Source organism: Oncorhynchus keta, chromosome 13, assembly GCF_023373465.1.
Source record: "Oncorhynchus keta strain PuntledgeMale-10-30-2019 chromosome 13, Oket_V2, whole genome shotgun sequence".
Taxonomy (NCBI): Eukaryota; Metazoa; Chordata; class Actinopteri; order Salmoniformes; family Salmonidae; genus Oncorhynchus; species Oncorhynchus keta.
In genome coordinates this window covers 46,497,282-46,520,067 of record NC_068433.1, presented here as the reverse complement: position 1 = coordinate 46,520,067, position 22,786 = coordinate 46,497,282, and the positions used below count along the sequence as shown (strand labels likewise).

Genomic DNA, 22,786 nt, shown 5'->3' with positions numbered 1-22,786 from the left:
TATTGTATAGTAGTACTGCTACCCCTCATCATATTCATCCATGTTTAACCTCAACCCTAACCTGAACCTCTACCACGAAACGTCCACTGATCTCCAGTGTACAGCCACGACCACTGTCCAGGCCTCCCCACCCTGCCCATAAGTGGGGATCTCAGACACACTCAGTAATCATTGCAAGTTGAGGCACTGTGCCAGGGCATTTATTCATAAGAACAATGGTCAAGGATAGGGCTGGGCTGGCGTGTGATGACTGCATCATAATTGCTGTTAATAATTACAGTTATGAACGATAAGCAACCCGGTAGAGGGGATTTGTTAATTGCAACATTCCCAAGGGTCCCGGTTCCTCGGTGCGGAGAGAAAGAGAGAGAAAGACAGGCAAAGTTTGGATACACTGAAGCTGCGTACTCAGATAAACTAGTCAGGTAAGAGTTAGTGTTATGTATTATTCTAGTACCTTGCTTATCATTTATTACAATTAAAGATAGAAAGTATCTTAATGTATCTATCTTTCCATCTGATATCTGGATGTGGCAGTTGGTGACATAACACTTTCTTAAGAGTTTTTTATTTTGTATTACCTTTAGTAAAAACTATTTATAATATAGGACAACCTTGCCTGTGTTCTCCTGTGTATTATAATGGTATCAGAACCCTTATTTAACCCAGACCACTCTAACCTGGTCAAAGCTGACAGGCAGCACAGGCCCTGCCCAGCCATGCCAGTCGCAGCTGGTCCACTGGACAGCACAGAGCTGTGACATTAATGACACAGGCTGATGTAGTTAGTGTGTGACGGTAGCTATACCTTTGTTGTGCAGCAGCTCCACAGTGATCGTCTGTGCCAAGTTACTTTCAAGGGCAGGAGAGAAAGATATGACAGGAGCCTGTACTAAAATGTGATTGATGGGTCTCAGAGACCCTGTGAGGAACAGGTGCCGCACCACTCATCGAGAAGAAGAGGGTAAAGATGAAGCAGTACGTGGTCACCAGGCCACTCTACTCAGAGGACGCCTTCACAGACGTACATGAGAAGATCCACAGGCACCATAAGACCGTGCGGCACCATGTCAAGCAGTATTTCACGTAAGAACCAATCAAGTTTCTTCTGTTGTTTTGCTTGTGTTGTTTTGTGTAACACTGAAGGTAGCCTTGTGATGGGCTGCAGTGCATGGATGCAACACTTCGGCCTAAATTCAATCAGATCAAGAGTTAACCAGCGATAGCAGACAATTGCATAGCTGGTGTTTTGGCGGTGTCAGACATGTAACTGCATTAAGAGGTGTCAAATCGGTGAGCGGCTGCTCCTTTGGTCATTGTCACGATTATTACAACACACATTCCAGTGTACCAACTTGTAACAAGGTTGCTTGGGATTATAATTCATGCAATTCAGCGCATCCAATGGCAATGTCCGCGATAGGGGTACTGCCGGAAGTTGTTTGCTGATTTGACAATGAAACTGCTTTGCAGTTGTCGGTTATCACGACTCAAATCACTGTAGGAGTGCAGTTGCAGTTGTCGGTTATTACCACTCAAATCACTTTAGGAGTTTAGTCTTCGTTTGGTGTGGACGGGTGGGCCCACATGACATTTTACCTGAGACACCCTGATTGTCTTTAGTTTGCTTACAGATACGGTAACTGTTCTTTAAAAGCATACCTCTAGCTTAAAGATCAGCCCTATCATCTTATATACTCTGTCTAAAAATGTGTGCATCAAGATGCTTAGATGTTATCAACTATTAGTAAATCATGCCTGTGGAGACTAACTAAAAATGGTGTGTGTGTGTTAACTGTAGTTGTGACCTCAAGCGCGCTAAGAACGCAGCGCTCTCTCTGCTGCCTTTCATTGGTTGGATGAGAATCTACCAGCTGAAGGAATGGTTGCTGAGTGATATTGTATCTGGGGTCAGCACTGGACTGGTAGCTGTTCTACAAGGTGAAGCTAACACTCACTCTAACCCACCTCAATCAACCAGTGTGCATCTTCAGATCTATCAAAGCAGTTCCTATAGCACTTTTTGAGAAATCATTTGATAAAGAACTGTAGACCTCCTCATTAACGTCACAAAAACATACACTTTGAGCATTGATAGAGAAAGAGAGGGCTGTTATTGAAATGGAAGAATATTGATGAACTATGGTTTTACAGAACGGTAATCAGGTCCGATGGTGGTATCACCTAAAATACATTATCTGATCCTAGACACCTATTATTAGGTGTTTATTGAAAGAAGAGATGTTAACGTATCTTTATTAGCAGGCGTTATTATCACAGTATTAGCATTGGCCCACAGTAGAGCCAATAGATACATCTGGATCATGATGACTCTTGAATGCTGTCGTAGTGACTAATGGTGGAGTTATTTAGCATGCGCTGTAAATTGTTGTTCATTGTTTTTGTTTGATTGACAGGTCTGGCATACTCCCTGCTGGCCTCCCTCCCTCCATGGTACGGACTCTTCACTGCCTTCTTCCCAGTGATCGTCTACTTCTTCCTTGGCACTTCCAGACATATCTCAGTAGGTAAGTACTGTGCGTGTGTGTGTGTGTGTGTGTGTGTGTGTGTGTGTGTGTGTGTGTGTGTGTGTGTGTGTGTGTGTGTGTGTGTGTGTGTGTGTGTGTGTGTGTGTGTGTGTGTGTGTGTGTGTGTGTGTGTGTGTGTGTGTGCGCATGTACAGTGTTTTGCTCTGACCATCACGAGCCATCACACCTTTTTACTGTACTTACCGCCCTCTCTCTGCCCACCTCTCCACTTTCCATCCACTGCTTCCTCATCTTCACTTCCTCTCTCTTTCTCCTCACCCCACTCACTCCAGGGGCGTTCCCTGTTCTGAGCCTCATGGTGGGTGCAGTGGTGACGAGGCTTGTGCCTGACGAAGGCCCCCCAGTCAACATCACTGGGTTTGAGGGGCTGACCAGCGATGAGCAGAGAGTAATGGTGGCCGCCTCTGTCACCTTCCTCATGGGGATAATGCAGGTAAAACACCATCATTACCTCAACATTATCACTCATGTACTGTACATTACTCGTACGGTATCTCTCTGTAATCTGAATCTAAAATGAACAATTCTCCCATATTCTAACATGAGTCCACTGCTTCTTTCCCAGCTGGCCATGGGTCTGCTGCAGGTAGGCTTCATCGTCATGTACCTGTCAGACACGCTGGTGTCTGGGTTCACCACCGCGGCTGCTGTCCACATCCTGGTGTCCCAGCTGAAGTTTGTGTTGGGCCTGGTGGTGCCGGGACTCAGTGGACCGCTGTCGATCGTTTATGTGAGTCCAGGAAGAGAGACAGGATGAGGTCAAATGTCTTTCAATGCAACAGTCTGATTTTTTCAATTGATATCCAAATATGTAATGGCTTAGCTACGACAGATATATATTCATTAACTCCCTCAAATCTTATCCCTCATATCTGATCGGTTTCTAAAGCTCTGAGGAATAAAAGAGTGTTGATAAGCTAAACAAGTGTCTCATTGTATCTTATCTTACACAGTTAAGCACAGGTCTTCCTCAAGTGCCCACAAGATTTCAGAAAAAGCTATAATTCATGAGTCATGGCTCGGTGTAGAGACCTCTGACTGAACTCTCACACCCTGTAACTGGTTCTTCATTACTGTCATCAATATTAACTGACGTCTTCCTCAGACCCTGGAGAAGATCTTTGTCCAGATTGAGAAGACCAACGTGTGTGACCTGGTGACGTCCATATTGATCATGGTGGTGGTGTTCATAGTGAAGGAGATCAACGATAGATACAAAGCCAAGCTGCCTGTTCCAATCCCCATAGAGGTTATCATGGTGAGTGACAATGTGTGCACTATGTCATCACAACCGGGGCTACAGGTCTATATGTCAGCATACACAGATCAGAATTGGGAAACAGTGTGGCGAGAACAAGCCTCAATCGGGGCACCATTGAATTTACATTCTTAGAAAAAATAACCCAATGGGGTTTATCTGGAAACAAAAGGGTTCTACCTGGAACCAAAAAGGGTTCTACAAAGGTTTATCCTACTGGGACAGCCGAAGAACCCTTTTAGATTCTAGATAGCATATTTTTTTCAAAGAGATAAGAAAAAGGTGTTGCCATGCAGGGCACTGTTTATGGAGATGTGTCTCACGATTTAATATACATTTGAATGTGAGTATGCACTTGCACAAAGTACAGATCATATTATCACAGATAAGCATCGGGAAGCATTCTTATCCTGAACAGTCACTCTCTGATTCCTATCTTAGTACACTCTTAGAATATGTGCTATCTAGAACCTGAAAGGGATCTTCGGCTGTTCCCATAGGAGAACCCTTTTTGTTTCCAGGTAGAACCCTTTTTGGTTACAGGTAGAGCCATTTTGATTTCCATGTATAACCTTTTACATAGAGGGTTCTGTATGGTACCCAAAAGAGTTCTACCTGGAAGCAAAAAGGGTTCTACCCGGAAGCAAAAAGAGTTCTCCTATGGGAACAGCCAAAGAACCCTTTTGGAACCCTTTTTTCTAAGAGTATATTGAAGGAGCCAGCTTTTGCGAAATGTATAGTATTGATGTTTTATTCTCACACTGACTGACAGCACGGCAGATGAGGACAATCAGGTGAATTGTAGGAAAATACATGAACTTGTACTGATGTACTATAGGCCTGCAGTGTGTCACAGCTTTGTGTTAAAGTTGACAAGGTAACCAGATTCTCTTGAAATATACTGTTTTATCACCAGATTGCATTAGTCATGCTAATAACTGATACATTGATTTTGGTAATGACTTTGGCAGACTGTCATCGCTTGTGGTGTTTCCTATGCATTCAACTTCCGGGTGAATTATAAAGTTGATGTTGTCGGCCGTATTCCAGTGGGGTAAGCACATATAAAAAGATGTTTGCTGCATGTTAAAATGGCTGAGAATATAGATGGGAAAATAATCTAACAATACCTCTCCCTCTCAATCTGTTAGGTATGAGTCCCCTATGGGCCCGAACATGCAGATCTTCGGGCAGACTGCTGTTGAGGCGTTCCCTATGGCCATAGTGGGCTTTGCTGTAGCCTTCTCTGTCGCCAAGGTCTACTCTGTCAAACACGATTACATCATAGACGGAAATCAGGTGAGTCCCAAAACCAGAACATTAGGAGGAGGGGTTGGAAGCCGAGGTGGTACAGAAAAATGTGATTATTGTTGCTTGTGAATGAGGAGTGTCAGCCTAATACAAACTATCAACATAAGACTTGAACTCATATCAACGGTTCCAGAACATGTACTTGTGCTTGTTTTGCTCTCTAGGAGCTGATAGCTTTTGGGGCCAGTAACATCATTGGAGCAGCCTTTAAGTCGTTTGCAGCAAGCACAGCTCTCTCCAGGAGTGCGGTACAGGAGAGTACAGGTGGTAAAACCCAGGTAAACTACTAAACCAAGAGGCTATCTGAGAATACAGACACACAACCATACTTAGAGTTCCTTCCTGTACAAGTTCTTTATCCAAGGGATGTAGCTGTAAACATTATGAAATATTGACCTATTTGGGTCTCCCTATCTTTATTGTAATAATAACTGAGAACGTATCATAGTCCAAACCAGATAGAATTGTACAAATGGGAGAGAGAATGTGATATAGTTTGTTGTGACTCGTGACCTACAGTACATAGTGAGAAATTATAGAATTGGCTCAGAGTTACAATGCACCAAGTTAATAAATAATAATAATAATAATCATATATATATATATATTAAATATATCAAAGGGAAACACTGCTTAAACAGTGCTTATCTGTAGTTGTTTTATGAATAGCTAAATGTAAGTCAAATAAAGTGTAATTTCATCATTTCAGATTGCTGGGCTACTGTCAGCGCTCATAGTGATGGTCGTCACCTTGGCTATCGCATTCTTATTGGAGCCACTCCCAAAGGTAAAACTCACTCAGTATTTACAATATAATTGGCTTTAGGAATTGAATGATAGGGCAACATTTTGATTTCTGCCTAAATAGACATACATTGGGGGTAATTATTTTTCATGAGATGGCCATAAACAATAACTGGTAATATTGCATAGTTTTAGAAAGTTCTGGAACTCACCTGTCTGTAAAAAAAATAAAAAATAAATGTTTTTTATAAATTGCTGAGGTGTACTCACTTTTGAGGACACAAGCTTAAGTACATAGTACAAATATAATATCAAAATATTGAAAATCACATTTGTTTTTCTTATTCAAAAAAAGTGGGGCAATAGGGCCTGAAAATACTGAAATGCTTCCGAAATATAGTAACAATCAAATGATAAACTACTTACCATAAGATTTCACCTTTCTTATAACTGTAAAATAAATATGATCATACTTAGTGGGAATACAATGTTTGCACAATTTCATATAACACTATTTCATAAAAGTCCACTGAGCAGAGCAGGGACACCATTCAAATGTGTGCAGACTCGCTACAACTTCAGCTTTAAGCACTAAGTGATTTTGTCTGTGTGTGACCAAGAGAATGTGTTCTTGTTTCAATTCTATGAAACAATTGAGTATGTTTTCATGTTGAGAGCTCTTAAATCCAGCTGAGAATATTCAAGTGATATGAAACGACAACCGTTGGATTCACTAGACTTTGACCTTATATGGGCTCTGTCATTTAAATCGATTCTTTGTCTGGATAGGTCAGAAAATGTGACATGTCACTTCCTGTGCAAATGTGGGGTCTGAAACCTGACACTTCAAGTCAGCTCCGCTGAGAGAGCGGAAGTGGAGAGCAGACAGATGGGTCTTTCTGGCATTATATTGCACTGGACCCTAAGGGGTTCACCAAAATGTCAGTCGGAACCAGTCCAGAACCGCTCAAAGTCCCCCATATAGGGGACTTAACATCTAAGATTAGAACATTACGTAATGAATCACACTGTATGAAGTAGATAGGAGCACTGGAATTTAGATGGAAGGCTTGTGCAACTCTTGTGACTGATCATCAAAGATGTCATTTCCTGACCTTTTCCCTCTGTGTTGACAGTCGGTGCTGGGGGCAGTGGTCATAGTCAACCTGAAGGGGATGTTGATGCAGATCAGAGAAGTCCCTTACCTGTGGAGGAGAGACCGACCCGACTGTGTGAGTCTTCTGAGACACTCCCACTGAACTACACCTAAAATGGAAACACGGAGTGATGTCTTTACCAACTGTAATAATGAACTCATATTTCCCCCAATCCCTTCCATCCCGCATCCCCTTGTCCTGTCTCCCCTCCATGTCTTTATCCAGGTGGTGTGGCTGGTGACCTGCCTGGCTTCCATCCTGTTGGGGCTGGATCTGGGGCTGGCTGTAGGCCTAGGGATCGAGCTGCTCACCGTTGTCTTCAGGGCTCAGTTGTGAGTATGGGCACAAATCTCCAAATACCCCCAAAAAAGTTGAACTGGTGTCTGTTTTTATTCTTTGTCAGTTTTCAATGTTATTTGGAGGTGGACACCAGGGTTGGGGTCAATTTAACATTTCGTAATTTGATTCAATTCTACCCAAGTATTGAAATTCAAATTGGCCACACCTCACAGGAAGCATAATTTTAATTGAATTTTAATGAAAGGAAGTATAATTGAATTCAATGCAATTCAAAGAAATTCAACTGAGACATGAAACAGACTCATTCGTTTGATAAATATTTTGCCCAAAAAATCTACCACCTCTTACTCAAGAATACAGATACCATAAAGAAAAATGGGATTATAACTCAGTGTTTTATTTGTATTTTTACCCTACATTTTTTTGCTGTTCCCTTCTTTCCCTTCTTTGGATTTAATGCATTGTGGGAAATGTATTTTTCTACATATTTAATAACGTGTAAGTGAATTATGAATTATGACAGACAAAATGATCTTTGAATATTTCCAGACCACTGTTAATTATTTAATACTCTTTTTAGGAGGATGAGTTTTAAAAATGAAATGTTTCAAGTATTGATAACCATGCATCATATCAAAATGAACATGTGCATAATGATGTATGGAATAAATGATCCATTTGAATTACAATGAATTTCATTGAATTCAATTCTACTTCCTTTAATTCAAATTCCGTTAAAATGCTGCTTCCTGTGGGATGTGGCCAATTCACAACTCAATTCAGAATGAACCCCAACCCTGGAACACAATGTCGTAGTGACATTTCTGCATACATTCTATTCCAGCCCACGTTGCAGTGTCCTAGCCAATATCACAGGAACAGATATCTACAAAGACCGCAAGGATTACATGAGAGTGAGTAAGCTGTAATGTGAACTAAAAATACTTACCATTATCTTGTCATCTTACAAGACTGTGAAGATGGTGTGTCTACACATGGCCCTTGCTCTATTGTCTATATATCTCTTTCCAGATCTATGAGCCAGAGGGTGTGAAGATCTTCAGGATACCGTCACCCATCTTCTTTGCCAATATAGATTTTTTCAGAGGCAAGCTGGTGGAAGCTGTACGTAAGCAATTATACACAATTAGACGTGTAAAATGAAGAATTCTTCCAAACACATTTACGCGTAGGCCTTTTTGCATTACAATTTCCATTACATGGTCAAATAAGGTAATGATTCATGGATCTACTTATTAAGACATCTTATTTTCTCATCGGATTTGATCCAGTGGAAAGAGGTCCTAAAGAATGGTCAAATAAACTCATGAAGGTCAATACCACCACAATGTATGAGGTAATATAGTATACCAGGTTGTATAGCAATAGTGCCCATACAAATTGGTGTTTACTAAAGTTTTACTTGCACCTTACTAAAAACTAAGCACATGCAGATAAGATAAGATGAATTTTAACCTTGATCTGTATGATGGCCAAGCCACTGGTAAACAATATGTCCCATTCACAATAAAGCCCATGTGTAACAGTTACTCCCACATTCATGTGTGCAATTGCTAATTCGGGTTCAACTTGACTTTGATGTGTTTTCAGGTGGGCTTTAACCCTTTGAGGGTGTTGAGAAAGAGAAACAAAGCCCTGAGGACGATCAGGAAACTTCTAAAGAAAGGAGAGCTGCAGATGACATCTGTGAGTAGTGGTGCACTTATCTGTTGCCCTTAGAAAGCCATTAAAACATAACTTCCACTCACAAAGTTACCTCGTTAACACTTTACAAGAGCCCCCTGTATCATAAAGTTTAATTCAAATGGCCATAAGTATGTCATAAATCAGTCTAGCCCAAAACATTAGTTTCACACCTGGCAACAACATACTTTTAGCAATCCAAAATCAACAGACATCATGCACACGCTGCAGGACCTACCTATAGGTAGTCGTCCCCGTACATGCCTTATCAGTATGGTCTTGAGGTTGCATGTATATGAAAAACAAATTAATCATCATCCCATAGTGGTGGGTGGACCTCCAAAGATCACCTTCTACATGTAGTCAGGTTTTCACAATAAGAGGTTGTGGTAATGTTGTGGTTCTCCCGGGTGCAGAAAGGCCTACTGCTCACCAGCTCTGGTCCCATTGAGGAGTCTGAGGATGAGAGCAACATGGAGGATCTGGACCAGCCCACTGACTTCAAGGACCTTCCTGTCCAGGTGAACTGGAACTCTGAGCTTCCTGCCAACATCCATGTCCCCAGAGTAGACGTCCACAGCCTGATCCTGGACTTCTCAGCCGTCTCCTTCCTCGACATCTCTGCCCTCAAGGGACTCAAAGCGGTGAAACAAAACTCTTCCGTTACAACCCTGGGGAATGTGGGGATGATTGTATATTTTACCAGAGTATTTCTACTCGGTGGGTACTGATATTTTGCTGTGTTCTATAGGCACTCAAAGAGCTCATTCGGGTTGAAGTTGAGGTCTACATTGTGGCATGTGACGGTAAGCCTGATTTAAGACAAGCCATCTGTCCCATCTATTCCTTCTCCCTTTTTCTCTTCAACACTGACTTCAATCACTCTGAAACAAATAGAGGTGAAGTGATTGATCTAATGATATCTATCTCTTCTGTCCAAAGCGTACATCCTGGAGAAACTGCACAGCTGTATGTTCTTTGACGACGAGGTGAAGTCGTCCATGTTTTTCCTGACTCTCCACGATGCCATGCTGCATATCCTGGAGAAACATCCAGTAGACTCTGAAAACACAAAAGTCTGTGAAAAGGTATAACATTTACCTGTAGAAAAATGCTGTGTATCTATTGATGTTTCCACCCTTACAGACTAGATAAGAGGTGCCAAACCTTATCTTGGCCCACATCGTTTCATACACAGGATCTTGTCTTATTCTTTTGAATCATGTTGTCTTACAGGTTATAACAACAGCCACTATCATAACAACAGCCACTATCCATGGCAACCAATGCAACGGTGTGTCAAGTTTGCGTAGCAGGGACAGATTTGTACATGTAAGTAACAGGGACCCATCAAATGTATTTGTCATTGTCTTTTCAAAATTTGTAATGAATAATCACCAATCCCTTTAAAATGATAACTCTCGTAATGTTGCAACTCATGTGGAGGTACAGGTAATTCATAAAAATCATTCATAAAAATACAATTACAGTAAGATGAGCTGACAAAATCAAATCTAAATCTCTTTGCTTTCCCCAGGTCTCAGAGTCAGAAACCAAGTTCTAGTTCCAGAACTACACTCTCAGATGTCAGTATTTTAAGGGTTCTTCGATTGTTCCTTTCCACAGATGGGTCTACATGGAACCCAAAAGAGGTCTACCTGGAACCAAAAAAGGTTATATTTGGAACAAAAAAGGGTTCTCCTATGGGGATAGCTTTTGGAACAATTTTTCTAAGAGTGTAGTGATGTGTACAGTACTTTCATTTCCTGGGATGGCATGCATTTCCTGTGATCGCTGTGCTTTCTGGTGATAATTGACATAATACACATGACGCTGTCCTAAAATGGACACCATACAGTAACCATATGTACACAGGACACCCCTTATTGAGCTAATAATTGTACATAACATATATTTGAATTTTTTTTGTACTGTTAAACAGATACTCAATGGCAAGTGTTATGAGATTTTGAAAGAAATATCAGAAAACATTCATTTATTTATTTTTAAATAGCTCGACCATGTTGCATTTTATATGTGTGCATAGGGATTTTATAGGAATGTTAACTTTGATGTATTTTATGTGTAAAATAAATTTACTTCTTAGCACAAAGTATTTCCGCCAGCAAGAAATGAAGCAATATTAGCAGTACGGTATTTGGAAATCTGAACGTCCTGTAACAGATATTGAATAAGAGTTATTGTCACGTTCATCATCACGAGGAGACCAAGGCGCAGCATGATAAGAATACATTCTTCTTTTAATAAACGAAGAACACTAAACAAACTAACAAAATAACAAAACGAACGTGAAGCTATAACAACGACTGCTGACACAGGCAACTATACATAGACAATAACCCACAAAATACCCAAGGAATATGGCTACCTAGATATGGTCCCCAATCAGAGACAACGATAAACAGCTGCCTCGGATTGGGAACCAATCTAGGCAACCATAGACATAAACACCTGGATATACAACAACCCCTAGACATACAAAAACCCCTAGACACTACAAAAACTACACATACCACCCTCGTCACACCCTGACCTAACCAAAATAATAAAGAAAACAAAGATAACTAAGGTCAGGGCGTGACAGTACCCCCCCTCCAAAGGTGCGGACTCCCATCCGCAAACCTAAACCTATATGGGAGGGTCTGGGTGGGCATCTAACCTCTGTGGCGGCTCTGGATCTGGACGCCGCCCCCCTTCTTTACATTGAGTCCTCGCCGTAGGCCCTGGGCTGGGGACCCTCGCTGTGTTGACCATGGCTGGATGTTCTGGGCTGGGGACCGTCGCTGGAGACCCCGGACCATCGCTGGAGACCCCGGACAGGGGACCATCGCTGGAGGCCCCGGGCTGGGGACCATCGCTGGAGGCCGTTGGAGGTTCCGGACTGTGGCCACGCGTTGGAGGTTCCGGACTGTGGCCCGTCGTTGGAGGTCCCAGACTGTGGCCCGTCGTTGGAGGTTCCGGACTGTGGCCCGTCGTTGGAGGTTCCGGACTGTGGCCCGTCGTTGGAGGTTCCGGACTGTGGCCACGCGTTGGAGGTTCCGGACTGTGGCCACGCATTGGAGGTTCCGGACTGTGGCCCGTCGCCGGACACTCTGGACTGCGTACTGTCGCTGGACGCTCTGGACTGCTGAGGCGCACTGTAGGCCTGGTGCGTGGTGCCGGCACTGGTGGTACGCACCTCAGGGCGAGTGAGGGGAGGAGGAACAGGGCGTACTGGACTGCCGAGGCGCACTGTAGGCCTGGTGCGTGGTTCCGGCACTGGTGTTACCGGGCTGGGGACACACACCTCAGGGCGAGTATGAGGAGCAGGAAAAGGGCGTACTGGACACTGGAGGCGCACTGGAGGCCCGGTGCCGGCACTGGTGGTACCGGGCTGGTGACACACCTCAGGGCGAGTGCGGAGAGTTGGCACAGGACGCACTGGGTCTTGAAGGTATACTGGAGACCTGGTGTGTATAGCCGGCATCAATTGTTCCGGAACTTTAACACACGTTTCAGGACAAGTACGGAGAGCTGAGTCAGGTGGCACCAAACTGACAACACGTTCTTTTATTCCAAATCCGTGCGTCCTCCACCAACTCAACAACTCCCCCATTTCTCTCTCCTCCGAATCGTCCTTCTCCCAGACTGGGGCTGGTTTACTCCTCGGCTCCGCTGATATGTCCTTGTGTCCCCCCCCAAAAAAAACATTGGAGTTTCTGTGGTTGCCTTGACTCCTCATATCGTCGCCTTTCCTCCTGTGCTATCTCCACCTGCTTCCATGGCAGGGTCTTGTCCCCTGCCATTACCTCCTCCCAGGTCCAGGATGTCTTCCACTCATCTTTCTCCCGGGCCCAGGATGTCCGCTCCTCATTCACATGCTGCTTGGTCCTTATTTGTTGGGTTATTCTGTCACGTTCTTCGTAATGATGAGATCAATTCATTAACGAAGAACACTTAAACAAACTAACAAAACATTTTGAGATGATGCTTCATTCTTTTGCTAAAGAAATTCATCAATGAATTCAAAGTTCCCAGTGCGTGTCTTGTGGTGTAGAAAGAAGCCATTGTTAGTAAGAAGAAGAACTAGAGGTACAGTATAAACTTGGCACAGACCATGAATGAATCATCATCCTGATCTCTGTTGATGATTGGATACACTGAGTGTTCCATGACATAGAATGACCAGGTGAATCTGGGTGAACACTATTGATGTCACCTGTTAAATCCACTTCAATCAGTGTCGATGATTGGGGAGGAGACAGGTTGAATAAGGATTTTTAAGCCTTGAGACAATTGAGACATGGATTGTATGGGTGCCATCCAGAGGGTGAATGGGCAAGACAAAATATTTAAGTGCCTTTGAACAGGGTATGGTAGTAGGTGCCAGGCGTACCTGTTTGTGTGTCAAGAACTGCAAAAACATTTCACACTCAACAGTTTCCCGTGTGTATCAAGAATGGTCCACCACGCAAAGAACATCCAGCCAACTTGACACAACTGTGGGAAACATTGGAGCATCCCTGTGGAATGCTTTTGACACCTTGTAGAAAGGGAAAGGGGGATACCTAGTCAAACATGCCCCGAATAATTGAGGCTGTTCTGAGGGCAAAAGGTGTTCCTAATGTTTTGTAAACTCAGTGTATGACTTTAATTTTCCAAGACAAATTTCCCCTCACAGGGATAATAAAGTTTAGCATATCCTATAAGATGAAACACTGGCTTGATATTCCAGTGACTTTAGGAACACACACTTCAAATCATCCATTTCCTGTAGCACAATTGGTGGCTGACTAAATACTTTTTTGCCCCACTGTATAATTCACTATATCACAATTCCAGTGTGTAGCGCTCGTCTTCCTCCCCTGAGGAGGAGTAGTAGGAAGGATCGGAGGACCAATGCGCAGCGTGGTACGTGTTCATGATGATTTTATTAAACACAGAACACTAAAACAAAAATAACAAAGAGAATGACACGAAATGAAACAGTCCTGTCTGGTGACAAAGACAGAAAACAATCACCCACACTACACAGGTGGGAAAAAGGCTACCTAAGTATGATTCTCAATCAGAGACAACTAATGACACCTGCCTCTGATTGAGAACCAGACCAGGCCAAACACATAGAAAAAGGAACATAGACAACCCACCCAACTCACGCCCTGACCATAATAAAACAAAGACATAACAAAATAACGAAAGTCTGAACGTGACACAGTGGGTCAGAAGTTTACATACACTAAGTTGACTGTGCCTTTAAACAGCTTGGAAAATTCCAGAAAATTATCTCATGGCTTTAGAAGCTTATGATAGGCTAATTGGCATCATTTTAGTCAATTAGAGGTGTACCTGTGGATGTATTTCAAAGCCTACCTTCAAACTCAGTGCCTCTTTGATTGACATCATGGGAAAATCAAAAGAAATCAGCCAAGACCTCAGAAAATCGTAGACCTCCACAAGTCTGGTTCATCCTTGGGAGCAATTTCCTAAAGCCTGAAGGTACCACGTTCATCTGTACAAACAATAGTATGCAAGTATAAACAACATGGGACCACGCAGCCATCATACCACTCAGGAAGGAGACGCATTCTGTCTCCTAGAGATGAACGTACTTTGGTGCGAAATGTGCAAATCAATCCCAGAACAACAGCAAAGGACCTTGAGAAGATGCTGGAGGAAACGGGTACAAAAGTATTTATATCCACAGAAATACGAGTCCTATATCGACATAGCCTGAAAGGCTGCTCAGCAAGGAAGAAGCCACTGCTCCTAAACCACCATAAAAAAGACAGACTACGGATTGAAACTGCACATGGGGACAAAGATCGTACTTTTTGGAGAAATGTCCTCTGGTCTGATGAAACAAAAATAAAACTGTTTGGCCAGTTCCTCCGTGCGTCCTTCGGCTGGCTTCCGGGTTGGATGTGCATTGTGTCAAGAAACAGTGTGGCTACGTTGGGTTGTGTTTCGGAAGACGCATGGCTCTCTACCTTCGACTCTCCTGAGTCCGTACGGGAGTTGCAGTGACGAGACAAGACTTTAACTACTACCAATTGGATACCATGAAATTGGAGAGAGAAAAAAATATATATATATATACACTGCTCAAAAAAATAAAGGGAACACTAAAATAACACATCCTAGATCTGAATGAATGAAATATTCTTATGAAATACTTTTTTCTTTACATAGTTGAATGTGCTGACAACAAAATCACACAAATGATCAATGGAAATCAAATTTATCAACCCATGGAGGTCTGGATTTGGAGTGACACTCAAAATGAAAGTGGAAAACCACACTACAGGCTGATCCAACTTTGATGTAATGTCCTTAAAACAGGTCAAAATGAGTCTCAGTAGTGTGTATGGCCTCCACGTGCCTGTATGACCTCCCTACAGCGCCTGGGCATGCTCCTGATGAGGTGGCAGATGGTCTCCTGAAAGGATCTCCTCCCAGACCTGGACTAAAAGCATCCGCCAACTCCTGGACAGTCTGTGGTGCAACGTGGTGTTGGTGGATGGAGCGAGACATGATGTCCCAGATGTGCTCAATTGGATTCAGGTCTGGGGAACAGGCGGGCCAGTCCATAGCATCAATGCCTTCCTCTTGCAGGAACTGCTAACACATTCCAGCCACATGAGGTCTAGCATTGTCTTGCATTAGGAGGAACCCAGGGCCAACCGCACCAGCATATGGTCTCACAAGGGGTCTGAGGATCTCATCTCGGTACCTAATGGCAGTCAGGCTACCTCTGGCGAGCACATGGAGGGCTGTGCGGCCCCCCAAAGAAATGCCACCCCACACCATGACTGACCCACCGCCAAACCAGTCATGCTGGAGGATGTTGCAGGCAGCAGAACATTCTCCACGGCATCTCCAGACTCTGTCACGTGTTCAGTGTGAACCTGCTTTCATCTGTGAAGAGCACAGGGCGCCAGTGGCGAATTTGCCAATCTTGGTGTTCTCTGGCAAATGCCAAACGTCCTGCACGGTGTTGGGCTGGAAGCACAACCCCCACCTGTGGACGTCGGGCCCTCATACCACCCTCATGGCGTCTGTTTCTGACCGTTTGAGCAGACACGTGCACATTTGTGGCCTGCTGGAGGTCATTTTGCAGGGCTCTGGCAGTACTCCTCCTGCTCCTCCTTGCACAAAGGCGGAGGTAGCGGTCCTGCTGCTGGGTTGTTGCCCTCCTACGGCCTCCTCCACGTCTCCTGATGTACTGGCCTGTCTCATGGTAGCGCCTCCATGCTCTGGACACTAACACTGACAGACACAGCAAACCTTCTTGCCCCATCTCACATTGATGTGCCATCCTGGATGAGCTGCACTACCTGAGCCACTTGTGTGGGTTGTAGACTCCATCTCATGCTACCACTAGAGTGAAAGCGCCACCACCATTCAAAGGTGACCAAAACATCAGCCAGGAAGAATAGGTACTGAGAAGTGGTCTGTGGTTACCACCTGCAGAACCACTCCTTTATTGGGGGTGTCTTGCTAATTGCCTATAATTTCCACCTGTTGTCTATTCCATTTGCACAACAGCATGTGAAATGTATTGTCAATCAGTGTTGCTTCCTAAGTGGACAGTTTGATTTCACAGAAGTGTGATTGACTTGGAGTTACATTGTGTTGTTTGTGTTCCCTTTATTTTTTTGAGCAGTGTATATATATATATACATAAAAAGAAGGCCTACAAACCTGACTCAGTTCCAACTTATTGTTGGAAGCTTGTAGAAGGCTACCTGAAACGTTTGACCCAAGTTAAACAATTTAAAGGCAATGCTACCAATGCTATGTAAACTTCTGACCCACTGGGAATGTGATGAAAGAAATCAAATCTGAAATATACCATTCTCTCTACTATTATTCTGACATTTCACATTCTTAAAATAAAGTGGTGATCCTAACTGCTGGATTTCTCAGTGGAAAGGTACAAAACGATACAATAAACTTCAGGTAAGGAGCGTTGGGCCAGTAACTGAAAGGTTGTAGGATTGAATCCCCGATCTGACAAAGTAAAATTCCTAATTTCTCCAGGGTTGCTGTCAATAATGGCTGATCCCCTGGCTGTGGTCCCACTCTCAGTGGGAGTGTAATATGCAACAAAAACAATTTCACACCTGTGCAGGTTACCCACTTGTACATACAGTGAAACAGGACAATATAAGCACCCCCTAATGATTAACCTTTGATTGAAGTCATCCTCAGGTGTCCAACATTAATTGGGAGTTCTATCCTCAGGCTGGGGACGAGCTTGATAACAGGGTCTACTCTCCTGCGAACCGGGAGTCATGGAACTTCGAGAGGGAAGATCTGACAAAGAACACATTATTTTAGCAATAATAAGGTTCCCAGCAAACAAGTATGCTGTAATGGTCGATTTGAAACCCAAAACCTGTTACTTTTTGTCATATAGCAGACACTCTTATCCAGAGTGACTTACAGTAGCGAGTGCATACATTTTCATACTAATCCCCCATGGGAATCAAACCCCCAACCCTGGTGTTGCAAGCACCATGCTCTACCAACAGAGCCACCCTCTTATAGGCTGATTCCAGATGTTTTTTTAAAATTGTACCTTTATTTAACGAGGCAAGTCAGTTAAGAACAAATTCTTATTTTCAATGACGGCCTAAGAACAGTGGGTTAACTGCCTGTTCAGGGGCAGAACGACAGATTTATACCTTGTCAGCTCAGGGGTTTGCGCTTGAAACCTTCTGGTTGCTAGTCCAACGCTCTAACCACTAGGCTACCCTGTCGCACCATTATTAATAATGTGAAGACCAATCAGTGGCAAGTATTGGAGTCAACATGAGCCAGCATCGCTGTGGAATGCTTGACACCTTGTGGAGTCCATGCCCTGAGAAATTGAGGCTGTTCTGAGGGCAAGGGGGGTGCAACTCAATATTAGAAAGGTGTTCCTAATGTTTTGTACACTCAGTGTATACTTGTGTGGCAAAGCCATTTTTTTATGAACATACAATAAAGTTGCTTATTTTCAAATAGCCTCACTAATCCGTAGAATCAACAAAGCAAATAGTCCACAGCAAAACACTACTAGTAGCTTGATATAATTTTATATAGCAAAATAATCCCCTGAAGCATTTGCTAAGGAGGGTGACATCAAATAGCACACTGCAACACAGTTAAGGCATAAATGTGAAATGGTTAATAAAGTAATCTTGGTGTTTTGTCATAATTACAGTGCCACCCCTCTCAAAATGTATTCATTTTCTCCCAGCAGCTACATAACTAGGGCCATGTTTTGGTCAATCATGTCACATGACCTGGATTTTAACTTTTATTTTAAGCCTTTTCCAGAAATTAGAATTAGAAGAAAAAAAAGAAGCATTGTCTGAAGGATAGTGCTGGACCATCTGACATTAAAAAAAATGGGAAGTTTGATGAAAAAGCTTTAAATAAAGTTTCAAATCCAGGTCATGAGATTAACCAAAACACAGGGCTCCCTACACAAACAATGTCAAATGTTAGATTATACACCACCCCTTATTGATATGGATGAAACAGTTTCCATAACTAATAATATTGAAAAATAATGAGATTTAACTTGGTTAGAAAATATTTATTGAGACGTCATCAAACCAAAAATGTTCCAGATACAATGTCCATTAGAGACCAATACAGGAGCGATTCAAATGTGTCATTGCTCATTTGACAGTCCAAAAGGTTCATATCAATAAAAGTGAACAGCTACATACATACATTCACCATAGACTAGTCTCTTAAGTGTTTCCATAGAAATGACAGTCATACAGAACCCAGAGACTCATGTTCACATTATTCAAACCATTGAAGAGGAATAGGGACAAGTCAAACAATGCCCCGACTTTGTGGGGAGGTGAGAGTTTACTGATAATAAGGGCGGTAGCGGGACTGATCGGGGTGATGGGGTCCAGGCATCTGGCCCTGAGGTGGGGGGCCCTGCATCCTTGGAGGAGGAGGCCCTCTAGGGGCAGGCCACATCCCAGGGCTCAGACCCCCTTGCTGGTTAAAAGGGGGACTGAGTGTGCCCTGGTCCTCAGGGAACTGCTGCATGGAGTTAGGGTTGTAGTGGTGGGGAGGGGGGGCGTTGACTGGAGGACCACCGTGTTGAGGTGGGGGGCCTGGAGGAGGGTGGTTCATGTAGGGGGGCATCTGACCCATGATGTGTCCTGGCGGGGGGGTAATGGGAGGAGGTGCGTTGGACATGGGCGGGGGAGGGCCGGCCTGGTTGTACACCATGTGGGGTGTCCCAGAGCCCTGGGGCGGGTGCTGCATGGGGTGGTTGATGGGTGGAGGGGGAGGAGGCGGAGGGCCATAGTGCTGCTGCGGTGGCGCCATCATGTGGTGGGGGTGGGACACTACAGGCTGACCAGGGTAGTCAGGGTGGTGGTGTGGGGGTGGAGCAGGGCCCGGGCCAGGAGGGAGAGGGTCACGGGAGGAAGAGGTGGAGGAAGAACCGGAGTCATCCTGGATTGGCACGGTGATGAGGTTGCTGCGTGCCCGTGTAGTTACTGTGGCGATGCGAAAGGTCTCCTGGGAAAGAGGAGGTGCATCATGGGAAGCCTGTGGTGGTTGACTGTAGGGGTCATGACCCCCGTGTTGGAGGGAGGGCGGGAGGTGCCCTTGAGTCTTGGGCAGGTGAGGCGGGGGCACACGGAAGCGGTCAGGCACCTCTGTGGATGGGGGAAGGTGCAGGGCGTCCTGGCGGCTTGCCAAGGCCTTGGCTGCCCTCATGTGGCGGTGGTTGATGTGGGCTTGCAGGTCACGCTGGGAAAGGTAGGTGCGCTTGCAGCCTTGCACGATGCTGCACATGTAGAGGGAGCCACGCAGACACTGTTCGATGCGCTGGACCGGGTCTGTGCAGCTGAAGAGCTGCATACTAAACAACACAAAGGTTTAGTTAGTAAGTGCAGCTAGCAACCACACATACAGATATTATATTTGTATTTTACTTATTTAACCAGGCAAGTCAGTTATGAACAAATATTTTTTTACAATGACGGCCTACCCTGGCCAAAACCTAACCCAGGCAACGCTGGGCCAATTGTGCGCTACCCTATGGGACTCCCAATCACGGCCAGTTGTGATACAGCCTGGAATCGAACTACTGTCTGTAGTGACGCCTCTAGCACTGAGATGCAGTGCCATAGACCGCTGCGCCACTCAGGAGACCTGCATATGGACAGTTGAATACACTAGTGCAGCGATTCTCAACTGGTGGGACATTTTGAATGGGTCACAGTTAGTAATGGGGAAACATTTCCAGCCAATTGTGTAGAAAATAGGTTCATTACGGGAGGCGTTGATCAACACCGTGTACACTAGTGGCACCTAATGGTCAAAATAATTTACAACAGGTAAATTGGCATACATGACATCACACATGCCTTCACGCTTTGTCTTCTACCGAAACCAATCAGGTGGTTGTTCGACAAAAGTAAGCGCCGAACGTCATTGATCGTGTGCTTCTTATAAAGGGATACAAGCCTCGGCACACTGTTTAGAAGCAAGCTGCTTAGCGATTTCGATGCCCCGGGGCTCCGGTATCAAAAGTAACGCCACTAGACACGGCTGTCTTGAGTAAAAAATGTATAAATACTCCAGTCAGAACTTAAACAACTACAACCAGTTAGAAAGTGTGTAGAAATTATATAATTATAATAAAAACACTATTTTCTATTTTTGTTCAATCGCTATTGACAGAGCTGGTCTCAAACCAGTGAGCTTATTAACATTCTTCATCAAGAATATGGGGAAAATGTATTATTGACAATGAAAAATGTGGGAATGTCTTTCCCTTGTCATATAATTTCTACCTTTACTATCAATACAACATTGAAGATACTTTTCCAGATTGCATTTGGGATATTTTTGTTTCACAATGCAAAATTGGGTTCGTGACTGAGACCACCTGGTTCAATTTGGGTCCAGAGGCAAAACCAGTTGAGAACCACTGCACTAGTTGGTAGGTTAAAAATAAAAGTCAAGAGCTTACCCTGGGCACATCTTGTCTCCCTTCTTCTCGTGGAGCAAAGCACACTCATAACAGAACACATGCTTGCATGGAATCTGGTGAGTAAATACAAATAATAACATAAGCTGCTGCACTCATAGCCTCTTACGATAAAACATTTAAGAGACACATAACACACTATGTAAAACGTGATCGAAGAGACATACCATGCGTCCATAGATCCTTATGGGCAGACCACACTTGTCACAAAAGTGTGCTGGAATGTCATCCTTTTCACCAATCAAATTCAACTGTGGGGAAAAGACCAAGAGGTCTATGACACAGTAATGATGTAGGTGGAATGGATTTTTACCCCCAACGATAGATATTTAAACACTACCTTAAAGTCCCAAAACATTTGCTGGGGGAACCTCCGTTGACTTGCAAACACATCCCCAGCCTTGGTACCACTGTCGAACCTCTCCTCTTGCTTGAAGCTAAAACTCTCTATAAACACAGATATGTTGCCTTACAGTAGTCCCATATGAAAGCTTGCTTGTATGACCTGGAAACAGGTTTCCCTACCCCAAATCTAGCCCATGGGAATTAAAACTGAGAAAATGAGAAAGCACTTGTGGCTGGCTAACCTTCATCCCCAGCCTGGGGTTTGGAGGGCTGCCTGCCCATGGGTCTTTGTGTCCGGGGAGCAGGTTTGCTCCTGATGGTTGGTTTGGAGATGAGTTTGATGGGGATGCGTCTGCGGACATCAGGGCCCCCAAGACTCCCCGAGCCGTCCGTGCCTTGTAGGTCATTGTCTGTGGGAAAACGATGGATCATTCAAAATGTCAGTGACCTGAGTCAGTCATTTGCAAACATTTACATGATACTTGCTACTAGCAATGACACTATAAGTTGACAATCCATAGGTGATCAAAACCATGATAAATAGTTCAGTAAAGCGCTAATGTTTCATTTTAGCCAACGCTAACATTGTCTGGAGTTGCAGAAATTGATGGAGAATGCAGACCGTAGCTAGCACTTAATCTAAGCTACAAACATCGCATTATTTATTCTGAATATTTTGTGGTTAGAGTACTGTCCTGACAATTTAAGTTATTAGCTTTGCACTGGCAGATCAACTACACCCGTCACTTTATTCTAAAAAGTATAGCTAGCTAGCTACTACTGTGGCAACACAGATCTGCGGAAACTAAAGTTAGCAATATATTAGCTATTTAGCTAGCAGTGAGCTGGCAACGAGAGGTTGCTACAAGGCCTCAATTTTTGTACTTTAAACACTCCACTGATAATACTTGTAAAGTATAACTGAACATGAATAAGATTACACATTAAATCTATTTCGCTGTGTATCAAGTTAAATCTACTGATACACAAATAAAACTAAAATACAGCTGAAACTGGAGAGTAAATAGTCTCTTACCACTTTGGTCCATAATTCACCGCAATGCTGTATGGGAAAGTATAATAAAAGGGGAGGAGTTCAACAACTGAGGGGTCGTCACTAGATACCACAGCCACAAAGTCATAACCCCCGCCCATTGCTACAATTGACCTTCTTAAAATCTAATGTTAAACCTAACTACACTGCTAACCCGAAAAAGAAAATGTCTGTTTTCATTCATTTTTACGATATAGTCTATTTTTATTTTGTGGCTGTAATAACTAGTGGAAACCATCACTGATGTGTAAAGAACGAGAGTTCAACCAAAGACACAGTACAGTATGAACATAGGCAGAAACTTCTTTAATAGAAATCCCCGAGCACGCTTGTCGGCGATGT

At 43.7% G+C, this 22,786-nt stretch overlaps 2 protein-coding genes across 2 annotated transcripts; one reads left to right on the top strand and one right to left on the bottom strand.

Annotated features, from left to right (window-relative positions):
- Positions 1 to 286: 286 nt before the first annotated feature.
- LOC118392439 (chloride anion exchanger-like) lies at positions 287 to 11,139 on the top strand. Its single transcript, XM_035784437.2, has 21 exons — positions 287 to 425; positions 918 to 1,086; positions 1,802 to 1,941; positions 2,418 to 2,528; positions 2,822 to 2,982; positions 3,115 to 3,279; positions 3,655 to 3,807; positions 4,779 to 4,861; positions 4,959 to 5,106; positions 5,283 to 5,396; positions 5,828 to 5,905; positions 6,999 to 7,094; positions 7,245 to 7,351; positions 8,164 to 8,233; positions 8,352 to 8,444; positions 8,931 to 9,026; positions 9,440 to 9,667; positions 9,775 to 9,829; positions 9,966 to 10,111; positions 10,260 to 10,355; positions 10,561 to 11,139. The coding sequence occupies exons 2-21, from the start codon at positions 971 to 973 to the stop codon at positions 10,585 to 10,587; spliced, it is 2,283 nt and encodes a 760-aa protein (XP_035640330.2). The 5' UTR covers positions 287 to 425; positions 918 to 970; the 3' UTR covers positions 10,588 to 11,139.
- A 7,458-nt stretch (positions 11,140 to 18,597) lies between these two features.
- LOC118392437 (E3 ubiquitin-protein ligase Hakai-like) lies at positions 18,598 to 22,453 on the bottom strand. The gene is made up of 6 exons (XM_035784434.2): positions 22,427 to 22,453; positions 21,633 to 21,800; positions 21,386 to 21,492; positions 21,213 to 21,296; positions 21,028 to 21,101; positions 18,598 to 19,911 (listed from the first exon to the last, which is right to left on the bottom strand). The coding sequence occupies exons 1-6, from the start codon at positions 22,437 to 22,439 to the stop codon at positions 18,897 to 18,899; spliced, it is 1,461 nt and encodes a 486-aa protein (XP_035640327.1). The 5' UTR covers positions 22,440 to 22,453; the 3' UTR covers positions 18,598 to 18,896.
- Between the last annotated feature and the right edge of the window lie 333 nt (positions 22,454 to 22,786).